This window comes from Tauraco erythrolophus, chromosome 1 (genome assembly GCF_009769465.1).
Source record: "Tauraco erythrolophus isolate bTauEry1 chromosome 1, bTauEry1.pri, whole genome shotgun sequence".
Classification (NCBI taxonomy): domain Eukaryota; kingdom Metazoa; phylum Chordata; class Aves; order Musophagiformes; family Musophagidae; genus Tauraco; species Tauraco erythrolophus.
This window is the reverse complement of record NC_141465.1, coordinates 37,406,627-37,422,145: the sequence shown is the minus strand read 5'-3', so window position 1 is coordinate 37,422,145 and position 15,519 is coordinate 37,406,627. Positions and strand designations below refer to the sequence as shown.

The window sequence follows — 15,519 nt, the reverse complement described above, 5'->3', positions numbered from 1 at the left end:
TACACATTTTAGAAAGAACAAACATAACCAGAACTCTAAAAATTCATCTGTAAAGTTAAGCCACAAGTGTTTAAAGTCAGGAAGCTTTTAGCCACGAAGAATCATAGAATAATAGAATGGTTGGGGTAGGAAGTGACCTTAAAGATCATCTAGTTCCAATCCCCCCTGCCATGGGCAGGGACTCCTTCCCCGGGCAGGGACTCCTTCCCCAATGGAACTGATTTCATAAGCATACCTGTTCGCCAAGTGTCTGTTATTAAAACAGCACCTAAAATATTAAAAGACAAGTTTCCAAAGCAGGATATTCTGTCCAGAAATATTTCGGTGAAAGATGTGAATTGGCTGCTACCAACATGTTCTGATTCAACCATAATTCCATAGGAATCATAGAATCATGTTTATCTTCCTTTAAATTTAGCGTAAATTTAAGTCTACCCTCCCAAACCAATCACTGATTTGCAGTGTATCAGCGATATACAGAGGCTGAAGCAACGATGGCTTTTCAAAGGTGAGCGCCCTCCTTCTCGCTGCTGCCTGGCAGCGGAAACAGCACTGGGACCTGCGATCTTGCGCAACCCTGGAGTTTCATCCTGGGCAAAGTAATCGGTATTCCCAGGGTGGCTCAAAACCGAGACCAAATAAAACGCTAACGTGTCAGTCTTTTTTAACGACCATCACTGTGATGTTTGTCCCCAGCGTGGCAGTGACAGCTTTGTGGCATGTATCACAAACGTTCACGTTGACAAAGGGGTCCCAGCTGGCTTGAGATACCTGAGAGGAAACAAGCCAAAAACAAGCCACTGATGGGGAGCCAGAAACAAAACTGCCAGTAAACGTCAACCACAGCTTTCAAGTAGCTGACTACTGCTCCAACACCCCTTATTAACCGGATTCTGTCAAAACTTTTATCTTCCACATCTTCAGGTGTGTTTGCGCACCATATCAGATCATGTTTAGAGTTATTTACCAATTATGCAATCATAAACGTGATATCTTTTGAAATGTATTTTGAAACACAACTCAACAGCAGAGCCCCTGGGTCCCTGGCAGGCTCGGCAAAGATCCGTCCGTGCCTACAGCCACCTCGCAATACCTTGCCCCCTCCTCCCACGGACCCATGGGCCGTGGGACCGGTCTCCATGGCCTCGCAGGGCCGACAAGACGCGGTTCTCTCCGTTCTGTCACAAAAACCGGTGCTCAGCCCTGGCTACCCAGGTCCTTCCCAGCAGCGCCCAGAGCCGGCGGTGAGGGGCGCCACTCCTGATAGGGCACAGCCAACCTCCCTCCGGCGAGGGGACGGCTTTGCGGAGGCTGGGAGCCCCTGCCAGGCGGCCCGGCGAGGTTTTGGAAAAAGGTCAGTGGGAATGGGCCTGAGACCCTCCGCGCCGCCGGGACGGGGCCGGGCTCTCTCGGACCGCAGGGGCCGGCGTGCAGGGCCGAGGCGGGGCCGGTGCGGGAGGCGGCCGCAAGGTGCCCCAGTGGCACAACTGACCGCGTAGCGGCTCCGGGCGAGCACGGAAGAGCGAAATCCCCGGCGGGAGGAGGCGTGGGAGGGAAAGGGGAATGGCCTAGACCGCGGAGCCGCCGGCACAGCACGGCTCGGCACAGCACAGCACGGCACGGCACAGCACGGCTCAGCACAGCACAGCCTCCTGCGCCGCTGCGATGGAGCCGCGACGGTGAGTGGCGGCCCGGGGCAGGGAGAGCGGGAGCTGCGGGCCTGGGGTCCGGGGGGCACAAGCCGGCTGTTCGCCGGGGCGCTGGCGGGCTGTTTTGCTGCCGGGCAGGGAGCTAGACGCTCCCTCTTGGAAAAAGACGAGTTTCGTGGCAGCACAGCAGGCAGGAAAAGCTCTGGCAGGGCGGGCCGCTTACACGGAGACAGGGGTGAGGCGGCGCGCGGGGTCCCCTCCGGACCCGGGACGGCGGGAAGCGCACCCGGCGGCGGCGGCTGCCGGCACGCCGCTGGCTGGGCGGCCGGGATGGACAGCCGTAGCCGCGAGAGCCGGCGGGAGAGCCGGGAGCGGGGGAGGCGGGTTCTGCAGGGCACCCTCGGCGCGACCTGGCGTAGCGGGTCAACCCCACCTGCCCGTTCTCGGCCAGCGAAGACAGCAGGCAATTAATTGGCATTTTAAGGAGCTTTTTTTTTTCGCCCGAGTGCGAAAGACGGGAGAAGGCAAGCCGGCGCGCACCGGTTTTTATTGCCCAAATGAGCGTTGCTCTGCAGTAGGCATTGGAAAAGTTTCTCAGATAACCTCTTCAGGGCACCTGCTGATGCGAGGAGAGCCGTGTCACCACAAGGCTAGGGGATAAAGCAAATCTTACCAGTGAAACAGAAGCCCCAAATTTATTATTGCAAGCATCGGGACGTCTTTTGTCTGGCTAGTCTGTGCCAGAACAGCAACAGCCCAGGACTCTCGAATAAATAGTGCATGAAAAAGTTGGGAGGCTGGTAGGAAGAATCGTCTCACCGAACAAGAATGTATGAAAGAGGAAGTGCAACTTTCTCCCGTTTCACATGACATTTTAAAAAACTTATAGAAGAGGAAGGTGTGGGAAAGAATTGAAAAAGGAAAAAAAAAAAAACTTTTAAACAAATAAATAAAGGAGAGAGAGAAGCTAAGAAACTAATGCAGCTACACCTGTGCTTAGCGGAGCTCACTGCCAGTGTGACGGACACGGGAGCTGAGCATACGTATGGGGCAAAAGAGGTTTCTCTGCAGGCGAGAGCGTTTCTCCCCTTTTTCCAAGAGGAGCTTGGCATTAAAGCTATTCCAGTGGAACATGGTGGGCTGATAGTGCCCCCAGTAATGAAGCTGCAGCCTCCTCCAAGTAAAAGGATGAGCATCTGTAGATCTGTCCAACCTTGACTATGACCGTTTATTTAAATAAGGAATCAAGACCTGTTTTGTATATATACAGTGGAGAATCTGTTCTGGCTCACCAAGTGTTTCTTGGCATGAGCAAATGCCTGCCATGGGAAATTCCCTGAAGAATCCCAGAAAGATCAGTCAATTGCTGTTCTTAATTTAATTCAAATGACTTACTATATCCATAGTTCCTAACTTGGGCGAGGAACAATAAAACAAACACAGCAGTAGGATTAAGAACGATTAAGAACTACATTAAGATAAGCTTGTCAAGACAGACCTCTGCAAGCCTGGCACAAAGGTGATGGCTCCTGCACAGTATACAAATACAACAGAAACGCAAGAGACAACACCACGTGTAAAAGCTGCCAGAAGTCACTGCCAGAGACGGAACAGGGCAGAGCTGCCTCTCTGGAGTGTTTAGGCGCACTTACTTGAGAGACCTTGAGTAAGGACTGATTGCGGATTTACTAAAATAAGTATTACAGCAGAAACGTTCTATGCTGGGCATCCACTTAAACTTTTGAAACCTCGTCTATGAAACCTTTTCAAAGGACACAGAAACGGAAAAGAAAGTGTTTTCTTCATGTAAAAGTAATACAGTTCAGACCCATTCTTCCCTAAACTTTGCCCGTCTCATTCTCTGGAGATGGGACTTAAAGCAGAGGTAGATTTTGTGTCAGGAGTGCCCTCTGCTTTCTCCATGGGAAGCCAAATATGTTTGGGCAGGCCATCATTTTCTTGGGGGCAAGTGGACATTAGAGACCCTCCTCCACAGCAGTGGAGACTGAAGTTGCCCAGGCACTGGTGGGAGTAAAGCTGGGCAGAAACGATGCTGTCCCTGGGAGGTAGAGGACAAACCCTGATGCTCGACTGGACAAAGGGGCAGGAGCTGTAAGGAAATGGCAGGAGGCCGAGAAGAGAGAGGGAATGGTGTAAAGCATGGCTGATGAGAGAAAGTGAGGTGAGAAATGTCTGATGGGGCAGTGAGCTTAGGTTAGGGCTTGGAGGGAGGAGGCTCAGGGAGGGCAGGGTTGGTTTGGAGGGAAGAAGGTGAGCAGCCCAGGTGGGAGACTCTGGGGCTTGCTCCTCAGTCAGCATGGGCTGCTGGGTGCAGCTCTCTCCATTGCCCCAGCTCTTGGCTCAGTGTTAGACCTGGCTGAGGGTTGAGAACAACTAGGGAAGGGAACCGGCTGCACGCAGGCAGTATGCCCTCACAGTCCTGCTTGCTTGCAAAAGTGACCTGGGGAAACTGCAGATGAGCAGGTGCTTCATGTCCCTCTGCCCATCAGCTCAGCTTTGCAGCCTTATTGCATTTGGGGCACTATCAAGGTGGGCAGCTGCAGCCACACTGCTCCCATTCCGAAACCTTTCCAGTGTCTTCCTTTCCAAGGAAGTCTGGGGGAAGGAGAGCACAATGCATAGGTAAGCATGGTGGTGAAAGGCTGTTTTAAAGTAACTCTTAGGAAAATGCTGCACATTTATCTTTCTATGTATTTCTCATCCCTGTATGATGAGAGTTAAATCACCTGGACTTCATAGATAGGTTAAACTGGGTTTTCCTGTAGCGTCCAGCAGGTGTAACTGCCTTGGGAAACTCCCACATAGATGTGCCCCTCCAGAGTGGAGTGATCAAACACGCTGAATTCTTCCCAGCAAAACCTTTGCACAACTCTCTGTTATCAGCACGTTTCCTGTTTACGCATTTTGACTGAGTGCACAAACCAGTGGGAAGCATGGTCAGCTGCTTGTTGTCCTTTAACCAGATAAAACCATAACTCCATGAGTTTCAGCAAAACACTGGGATGCAGGGATTTGACCTGGATTTAGGTCTGTGCAGCCACTCTCCTTCCCAGTGATCCATGTAGCCTCTAGGATCTAATTGTCCAGTAAGTCTATATATGGTTCGATTTTCACAAGACAGGCACATCACCGGCTTCATGCCTTCTGCTCTGATTCCAATATTAGTGCGTTTTACTGCTATTTGTGGCATTGGTCACCCACCCACAGAGTTATGTCGTTTGAACAGAAGTTTTGCAGCTGTCAAAAATGCAAATACTTAATGGGACATTACATAGTAGTGGCACCTAATTTACCTACTCTGCTACTATACTGAAACAATCACTATTAGGTTTATTGCTTATGTAAACAACAGAGATGCTAAAGTCTATAATGTAACACTCTTGTTTGCTTTTTATTTTAGCTACGGATTTCTGTTACTGCTCCTTCATATCCTGAGAGCCGGTAAGTTTAAAATACCTCAGTTAAAAATGAAGCTGCCCTCCCTTCACGTGTTTGGCCAAATACACAGAGTGTTTGTAATATACACAATACTACATTTTGTACATATTACAAATTGTACATATTTGTAATATGTACGATATTACATCTGCGTATTTTCAGCAAGACACTTAAGAATTCCTCAGTGTGACATGCATCAGGGAAAGAATTAAAAAATCAGGTTTTGTCAGTTTCAATACAGAGAATAGCAAAGGACCTTATGGATTCTTTTGCTTAGATTGCTCTGCTTCCTTCACAGACATCCCTGCATATTTATCTCTGCCAGCAAAAGGCCTTAGAAATAGGCTAATAAGGACTGTTGATAAGCAGATCTAACATGCCTAGATAAAGTTCATACTTGTAATATGGCTAGAATTATACATGACTGTATCAAATACCCAATATTAGTAAGTCTTTTACTACAGTTCCAAAAATCCCTTTCAAAACAAAGGTAAGGACAGCACCTGGTGATATTTGAATGTTTTCAGAGTTGTCTCTCCTCTGTTCTTGCTTAATCACTGGGAAGAACCTCAACAAAATCATCAAGGAAAGTCCCTGGCCCCAAAATCAGGACAAACTGTAGCAGATCCAGTTTCAATAGATGCTGGTTGGCATATTCCTAAATAATGCCAGTGATGGAGGTGCCTCTGTCTTCCCCGGCAACGCTTTCCAGAGCATCACTTTTCCTGCTGATACAAGGGGTTTCCCAAACCCACAGCATCCTTGTTGCCATTCAAGCCTGTTACTTCTTGTCTCATCCAGCAGAGCATAAAAGCCTGAAAAACATTCTGCTTTTTTCCCTTCAAGTTCTGCAGTCGCTTCAGCAATGCTTTTATGCCAGGCTGCCCAACTTGGACACATGGATGAGCTATTTTTGAGTCCCATGTACCAACACAAAGACATATCCCGCTATTACCTAAAACAGTGCCGCTCCCCAGCACACTGTGCTTTATTTCCACATTTCTAAACCCTCGCTCCTGTCATCTTTCCCTAATTCACCCCCCTGCATAATCCCTTTGCCCAGCTTTAACCTCTCCCATCCAACTCAATGCCTGATCCGCCCCTCACCCTCAATCTGATGCTTACAACGCACCCACTGCTTTGGTCTCAGCAACCAGTCGCACCAGAGAGGTTTTGGCTGCTGGGGTGGAAGACAGGTGGTGCATCTCTCCCAGCATGGAGGCTGAGGTCAGAGCCACCCTGGCCCTTTTGGAGTAGCTAACCTGCACCTTCTGCATCACTCAGCCAGCTCACACCTTCTCATTTCTCACCAGGAGAAGAGGCTGCCTTTCTCAAGTCTGGAGACCAGGAAAAGTGCCCTGAAAGACAGATACTGTGCTGGCCTACCTCAAGTGGCCATGAGAGGTTGTAAATATCTAACGAATGTGTCACTGGAGGTGACATGCAGGTTTGCCAGCTGGGTGTATTTGTCAAGAGGCTGACGCAGATGATAGCAATAAAATGTGATTGCTATGATATGTCCCCTTTAAGAAACACTTTTTTTACTCCCCTTTTTAATTTTGGGGGTCTTGAAATAACAGTAGCACTCTTTTTCTTATTACCTGGTGTTATTTGACATTTTTCTTAAGTAAAAAAAGAGTGATTATTAAAGCATTAGGACTTGAATATGCATCTGCAGTCAGTCCCAGTCAGTAGTCAAAGTGAAACGTGCAGATATCTGTGGGGCTGGGACCGCTTACACTGGTTGGTTCTTGGAGAAAGAAATAAGCAGAAGGTTTTATATTGTAAAAGGTCCCTTTGAAAAACATACAGACAGACATAGAGAGAACTAGCCACCAGCAAGTCAGGGGGTAGGAATGACTATGAAGTGAGCCCCTTCAGTTGCCTATTGTAAATACTAATACTGGAGTCCGCACATGTGGTAGAATATACTTGAAAAGAATGGCATTCTTTCCACATAACCTCCCTTTTTTCCTCTCTCTTCTTTATCTTGTAGTTGTTGCACTGGAGAAGAAGATCATCATCAGTAAACTTGGAGACAATGCTACACTGAGTTGCATTTATCAAGGAAGAGAACTGAACTTAAAAAATTTACGGGTATATTGGCAAATAGCTGATGATCAAGAAGAGTGTTTGGTTGTACATGCACTGATCTCTGGTCAAGACAATGAAAGTCAACAGTGTATTCACTTCAAAAACAGGACTCAGTTATTCTGGGATAGATTGGAAAATGGCGATTTTTCTCTGCTACTACTAAACGTCAGCCAGAGTGATGAACGTACATACAGATGTGTTGTACAGCAGAAAACTGAATATACCAGAGTGATTCACCAGGCAGAAGTGGTTCTAAGTTTAGCAGGTAAGAACTTGTCTCACTTGCACATATTTGACCAAATTCTCATTCCACCTTTTCAAATATGTGCCATTTCAACATTACATTTAAGCACACCCATAACTTTGAAACATACTGCAGTCCTTTACTGAAATGAAGTCTACTTAATTTAAACTTTACAGATAGGGAATCTAAAACTGGGAGAATACCCGTAACAGCTGTTTATCCATCATGGGACTTTTTTTTCAGCTTGGCTTTCTTTAATATAAGGGCTCTTCCGCACAACTAGGTGGTAGCAACCTAAGAAGTTGCTTTCTTCCTTTGGGTTTGGCTTCAGCTTTCTGCCCTTCCAGTAATTCTCTCAGCTCTCTGGCTTAAATACCAAACCTGCAGGTATTTCCCTTTTAAGTCATGAGGGTTGTGTGAAACCCAGAACTTCTGCTTCAGAACCCACATCAAAATTTTATCTTTTCAATATGTTTCAACATGTTGATGACTATTTCTTTTTCTCTTGCTCTCCAGCTAGTTACAGCCAACCAATACTCAGTGGACCGATAAAAAACAGTGACAGCACTGGAGAAGAAGTGACTTTCAGCTGCAGATCTGGCAATGGATACCCAAAGCCCAATGTTTATTGGATAAATAAAACAGACAACAGCCACCTGCCTCCATCAGAGCTAAAGATCACCTCCCACGCCGATGGCACTTACAGTGTTTTTAGCACACTGAAGGTTAAAGCCACTTCTGACATGCAAATAGAGTGCTCCATAGAAAATAAAATACTGCAGGAATATCTGTCAGCCAACTGTAAGTCCCCTCATGTTACTTCATGTTTTCTAAGACAGCAGATGTATTAACCAGTGTGCCTCTGTCTGGACATACACATTAGTGAGGGGTACACGTTTGTTCAGTAGTTCCCAAAAGTGCCAAGAAGAGCTCAGGTTTTGTTCCAAGCTAGTGAGGCTTAGCCATGGACTTTCTGTTTACTTCTGACTTCTTCCACGTTGAAGGGAACACCCCATCAAGCACATTACGACAACAGTACTGAGAAGCTCTTGCATCAGAGGCAGTCACTGGGCTTTATCCTTCAGTTCCTCAAGAACATGATGACTTGGGTAGTCAGATTATTTTTCAGGGGGCACCATGCTATAGAGGCACGATGCCTGAACCCCTGCCCGATTGCTTTGCAGCACTCACATTTGCTTTTACTCTGCTTAGTTTTGGAGTTCTGTTTTCAGTCTCCAAAACTCAATTTAATACAGTGCACTATTTAAAGTATTACCTGTAGCAAACAGGCAATATTAGCCCAATGGAATAATATCCCTAATAGCATAAGAGCATTAGGGAATTTCATGATTTCCCAACAACTGAGTAGAGAAGCTATCTGGAGTGAGAGCGCTTGTCTGGAGGTGGCTGTTCAGTCTCATTGCCATTCCTAGCCTACCTCCTGCCCCGCCTTTCTCTTACAGGTTTCTGCACCCTGGTGCAAGGAGGTTTGATTGTTTGCATAACTGTAGCTGGATACTCACAGTTAGTTTACCTGAACATGCCAAGGAATCACGCACTCTGGACTTAATGACTATGATCCCACAAACATGGCCAAATTATATAAATTATTTCCAGGAACAAAAATTGTGTGCATGAGCAAAAGTTGCTTAGTAGAGAAGTTATATGATAGTATAACTCTTGCCGTCATCCCAAATTAAAGGAAAACTAAGTAACCTTGTCATTAGTTTCCTGATGACATTCTGTCATGTTGTATTCTGGGGAAAATGTTATTATTTTTTGTTGGTTTCTAAAAGTACTACCACACTTGAAAGAATAAGAGATGTGATTTGAAAACTTCAGTTGGTAGCATCGGTGGAAATTAATCACTAACTTCAGGGAAAGAGGTTTTCACCTACTTTTCTGAATACCATCAGATTTACATTATAGATTCTGTATAGATTTATTTTCAACTGAGTCTAGACACAAGCTCAAGCATACAGTCTCCCAAGGCTGGCAGGAAAGAAGAACAAAAAGGAAGAAAGAGGGATGCATGCAGTATGATGACAGGGAGGAATAAACTGGCATTGTATTATTAGACGGTGTAAGCTGGAGATGTGCCTTGCTCTGAAGAAATACCACCTGAATCACAGTGATATGAATAACACAAATATTTAGTCCTTCAGTATTTTTTTTGTGCATGTAAAATGAGATCAAATATTTATCTGGTATAAAATGTGAAAATTATGCCTCATTATATCCTTCTTAGATTTTATTCTAGACACGCAGCAGAAGCAAAGCAATGGTTCTAGCACAGAAAGTCACAAAAACCTGGGAAAAAATGGACGAGGTGCTCAAGCAGCTGGCATCATTTCCATTATCCTTCTGATAGGTCTTCTAGCTGTTTTAACCTGCTGGCTGCGGAGATGGAGGTCTTCTAAACTAGCATCCTACACAGGTAATGAGGGCCTTCATTTTCATGAATGAATCTGAAGAATTCTCTTTCATTTGCCGAAATATTTAGTGTCATCCAGCACATTGCTAGAAGGTTTGAGTAAGCTGCCTGCACACAACAGCAGGAAATCATGCTGTTATCAAAAATGTGGGATGCCCTGGGGAGGGCATGTAGTGCCCCAGAACATGTTATTCTTTATGGTTTTCTGCTAGGATACCTGAGCCTCACAGGGGTTAACTACTGGATGTGAGAATAACTCAGACTTTGTGCCTGTTCAGGCCATAGTTTCTCAGTTGAGATCCCTGCAGGCTGTTTCTGGACAGATGGAGGGGATGCTCTCAATGGAACAGGACTGGGGTCAGTAGCTCACTCTGCTTAGCAAAACCCAAAGCAGAAATTAGAAGAAAAAACAATCCTAAGAGCTTTAGAGTCACTGGCTGGACAGTTAAGGTCTCAAGATCCCACTTGATCAAGGGATCTTAGGGTTTTCTACAAGTTAGAAATAAAGCGTGTCTCACTGTTACTCCATATTATACATGTGTACCCTTGTATTGCTGCATTTGTCCACGTACGGGACTCTTCAAAGCTTGGCATGACAGACAAAAGGTAGCTCTAAAGGACATCTTGTGAACCAGACTAGGTCTGCTGATGTATCTGGGTACTTACTGTAAGCCAATTTGCAGGTATACAGGATCTAACACCTAAGAAAAGGGAGCAGGGGCAATCACACTTTTCATGGACAAGGACAAACCACATTTTCAATCCATGCCTGCTTCCTCATAGCTAGCAAGCCCAGGTGCTTCAGAAAAGAGCAGGAGAAAGCATCTTAGCTATCTTGCCCAGCATCTACAGCAGCTGTGCTAGCAGCCACATCCTTCCTTAAGAAACAAGAGTGGTGCAGGACTCTGTAACCAAACATGGAGCAGGGCTGTTGCTTCAAGCCTGAAAATCTATCCTTGCTGAAATGGTGACCTAGGTTGTAAGCAAATAGTATACAGACTGCATTTTGCTGTCCAAAGAGTGTTTAGCACATTGAACCCCAGCTTTGATGGATGTTGCTCAATATTAATGCAGTTTGGCTAAAGACTATAATTATCTATCCTACATGCTTAAAACAGTGCATTTGTTTCAACAGATGTCCAAACAAATGAAGACAAAGGAGGACTCACCTGTAAGTATTAAAAATATGTTACTGTTTTTGTGTCAAGAGTGACTTAACTTCATAGCTTTAGTACTCAAAGTTCAGCACAAAGCCTTTGGATTAGACTTGCTGGGTGTTAAAAACTCAACGTGAAGCAGTAGTCCTACTACTTCTGTCAGCCCTTTCCTTGAGCTCTAAGTGTTGTCCAAGGTACCCTGAGAGTTTCAGTTCTCAGAAGTTCCTTCAACAGTTCACGCCAAAGGACTTGACAAATCGATAGGGGACATAAAGCATACAGGCTGAAGCCACCCTCCCCTCCTGTTCTACAACTGTGTTGCAGCTACTGTTGCCATCAAGATGGCTAGATCATGCTATAACTCAGGCAGAGCCAAACTTGGAAAATCTGTTTTAAATGCTGACTGGATTAATGGTCAGTTATTTTCCAGACCCATCACGCAACCCCAGCCTGATCCACAACATTTGTATTTGCTAAACATCAAAAGGCATTACACTGTTTCCTGTAGAGCATAATATAGAAAGCAGGATGGATTTATATAAGGAAGAAGTTTTTCACTCTGAGGGTGGTGAGACACTGGAACAGGTTGCCCAGAGAAGTTGTAGATGCCCCATCCCTGAAGTGTTCAAGGCCTGGTATGAGGCCTTGAGCAACCTGGTGTAGTGGAAGGTGTCTCTGCCCATGACAGAGGGTTGGAACTAGATGATTTTTGAGGTCCCTTCCAACCCAAACCATTCTATGATTTTGTCCATGAGTTAAAGTTACATTTTCTCCTTCCATTCCTATGATCTGCATTAACATAACACAAGCAGTTCATTTAAGGTCAATATTTTATTCTCTGGACTTAATTATACCAGGGCCTGTTTGATTAGATCCCTGGACTCAGCCCATGAGTAGAAAAACCTCTATGACATAAATAGGAGTAAATATTTGTCTTGTATTGAAAGCTGCTGTAGCACGATTTCTTCATTAACAACAAAACAAAGACACGGGTCTTCCAGACACTATCTTTTCCTTGGCATGTCTCCACACCATCTGTGGAAGAGGAGATAGAACAGCAGCTTTGACGGTTTGCTGCTGTCAGAAACTATCCTACGTTTGAGGCCTGTTTTCTGCCAACAGACCCATGTAACACACAGAAGGCAGTGTCTTTTGGGCATCCCAATTTGAGGGCAGCTTGGATCAATACCAGAGAAATGAGAAGGATCTAGGGAATGTGATCTCTGATGGAAGATTGGTTATGTTTGTTTAGACTAGAGAAGGCAAGGCTGATTAAGAATATAACAACAACAACTCTCTTCAGAGAGTCCTTAAAGAGGATGGGACAAGTTACTTATTGTCCTAATCCAGCAGGCAAAAGCACTTAAGGCACAACAAGTTTAAACAAATGAGATTTAAGCTAGATGTTAGGAAAAAGTGCTTTTCTAAGGGTAATGGTAGTTGAGCACCAAGGCAGAGAGTTTGTGCAGGCTGTCAAGTCTCCATCTGTCCAGGTTTGTTGCGGTTCTGTTTTTTCTTAATGAAAGAAGAAAACAGTATCTGTCAGAAATGATTTAGAAATAGCTGCTACTACCTTGGGGCAAAAGGTGGGCTCTTGGAGAAATTGTTTCAATGTTCATTTGAGATTTCCAAGAAAGTTGTGTGTGGTAGATGGGGAATAAGGCACTGCGGAGGTGCACCCGGAGTACACTCTGCCATGGCATTTTGCTTTTCAATACTGATGTAAATATGTTTTTGCTTCTACGTGTTTCACTTTACAAGGAAGGTAGGATTGTTTCACAGGGTGGGGGGGGGGGGGGGGCAGAATCCCGAGTACTGCAGAAACAAAAAGAACTATGCTGCAAACCAAAAAGAGCCTGCTGAAACTAGCTTTGCTGTTACAAAGAAAAAGATTTTAGAAACTGTGGGGAAGGCAAATTATGAAGAAGAGTAACTTCATCCCAGTGAGGTTAGTCTCTCTGGAAACCCATTACAGTCAGTGGGACAAGATGCTCCACTGAGGAGAAATTCAGAGCTGGGGCAATTTTGAATTGCTCCATGGAGGGATCCCTCCACTGCCTGTGGAAGAGCCTCAGAAGGCTGGTTTTCCTTGACCACAGATAAATTTTGTGCAACTTGTTCTCTGAAGTAGCTTAAAATGAACCAAAGGTGACACTGACGCCCTTCACAAGGGAGGAGGATGTTAGCAGGAGAGGCACTTTCAGTCTTTGGCACAAGGGCAGAGGGCCCCCATTGTCCCAGGTACCCAGGCAGAGGCAGGGCTTCACCCCAGCTGATTCCATCTCAGCAGCATGAATACATCTTTTCCATAGCTTTGCAGCTTGTTCCACTGGTTACAGAGGAAAAAATCAACTGTAGAACGTTATTTCTGGGGGATTTTTTTTTCTAAAAAGAAGTTGTTTTATTTTCACAGCACCTGTCTAAACGGAAAGTCTGCCAACGATTTGGGCAGCTGGAGATGTGTGAAGAGAAGCATCACCCCCTATCTCAGTAGCACGATTGCTTGTAATACAAGCAACAAGATTTCTGCAGAGCATGCCAAGAGAGATGGAAAAAATAAAAGCTTCTCCAACACAAGAGACAGCAAAATCTGCTGGATTTCTCTTCCAGCCACTGGCTGTGTCCACACAATAGTTGTGTCACCACGCCGACTAACGACTTTGAACAGTCCTCTGTGATAGTCTGTCAGCATACTGAGCTCCCGCACTGGGGAAAGCGGCAAGTGTGGTTCTTAGCTACTCTGTGCCAGAGCACTGAAAGCTGGTGAGTGCCCAGTCTCTGATCATCACCTTCTAGGACTTTGTTCCTAGCAGGAGTGACCACCCTTCAGGAGTATGGGCAGTTCTTGCTGCTTCTCCTTACCCTGACAATGACTACTGAATGTGAAGAATGGCAGCTAAAAAAAAAAAGACAACTGCAGTGAGATGTGACCTTTTCCAACTTTCTCTCTCTACAGTACATCCTTTACGTTGTCTGATTTCACCAGCTGCATGTTGTGTACAGAAGTAGGTAAATGTTTTGACACTGCCCTCCAAAAATGGGTTAAGCACTGAATGTGTTAACATAAGGGAACATGCATTCTTTAAACACATTTACTGTTAACATTTTGGTTTTTTACCAAGTATTCCACCAAAAATGGGAATCCCACTTTTGACAGAAGCTGGTGCATACTGTGTGGAAGAACAGGCTGTGGAAGTCTGACCAATATAAAAAATACTGGTCCCTGCTATGTTAATGTCAGGTTACTTGGACTTACCCTTTCTGGGTAAAAAAACTGTGGTCAAGCTCTGCTCGATTCAGCTAGTCTTTATTTAAGCACTCCCCTCTGGCTTGCAGGGAGAATTGTAAAGTGAAATTTTTAACCTGAACCTCTCCTTGTGTCCCATCCCTCCACTCACAAAAAAAAGTGCAGACTGTATCACTGTGTTATCCATGAATGCCCAGAAAGCTAAGAACTGCAGTTTCCATGTGCCAGGGCTTCGCTGGTTCAGCCTCGCATCAATCAAGAGCATCTGGTTGAAAATAGTGAAGCAGTAAAGTTTGCTGATGGTATGAGGTTTTGAAGGAGGAATCTATACTAGCTCTCTTGCCTAGATGAGGCATCCTCCTCATCTTGTCACAGGAGTGGTGGAGATGATGATTTTAAACTGAGCCCTGGAGATACTTGGCTTCTCCTGCACCAGTTGCAAGACTAAAATTCTACCATTTTTGTGACTAAGTCACAGCCTTGTTTGTCCTAGCTCTGCAGAGGTGAGGCACTCCAGTGTCAACTGTGAGATAGGACTTAACTATTTTTCATATCAAAATCAGCTTTCAGATCACAGCCAAGTGAAGATAAATTTTGTTGTCCTTTTTCTCCCATCACACAGGATGCAGAACCATTTGACAATAGCACAGTTGGCTCTTGTTGAAGCAATACCCCCAAGGAGGCTCAGAATTGGGTAGCTGTGCACCACCACTGCGCCAGTATCTTGTGGGAAGGCTGCAAAGGCTCAGCCTCCATGGCATTTAAGAAAAGGGGCAGTTCAGCCCTCGCTTGATGCAGTCTAGGCTTACTCACCAATTTGAACAGGATAGGGAAATTGTTTTGAGTTTTTGTTTTGGGTTTGTTTTTTTTTTTTAAAAAGTGCCAAGCTGCAACTAAATAATTAAGCTCCTGTCTCTGGTTTAGATTGTAAGCGACTGTACAACTGTGGTTTTTTAAAGACATTTTATCTGTTAATGTCAGAAAAAGTATATTGCGTATTTGCTGATGTTGAATGTCTGTGAAAAATACTGTTTATTTATTAATTTCACTTTTGCCCTCTGTTGCCTTCCAGACTACAGCTGTAATATACCCTATCATGTAGGGCATTTAACTCAGTGTGTATCAGATAAGATTACTGAGGTGCCGTAAGTTGCTTTAAACATCAGCCTCTCCTTGTCTTCTCTTGTGTCCGTTAGTCTAGGTGTTAGATATTTTCTGAGTCCATATCTAGTCTT

At 45.0% G+C, this 15,519-nt stretch overlaps 1 protein-coding gene across 1 annotated transcript; it reads left to right on the top strand.

Moving 5' to 3' along the window:
* Window positions 1-1,665: 1,665 nt before the first annotated feature.
* On the top strand, window positions 1,666-13,486 carry ICOSLG (inducible T cell costimulator ligand). Its single transcript, XM_086608449.1, has 7 exons — window positions 1,666-1,679; window positions 5,071-5,111; window positions 7,105-7,467; window positions 7,963-8,247; window positions 9,707-9,883; window positions 11,016-11,051; window positions 13,451-13,486. The coding sequence occupies exons 1-7, from the start codon at window positions 1,666-1,668 to the stop codon at window positions 13,459-13,461; spliced, it is 927 nt and encodes a 308-aa protein (XP_086464575.1). The 3' UTR covers window positions 13,462-13,486.
* The last annotated feature ends 2,033 nt before the right edge of the window (window positions 13,487-15,519 follow it).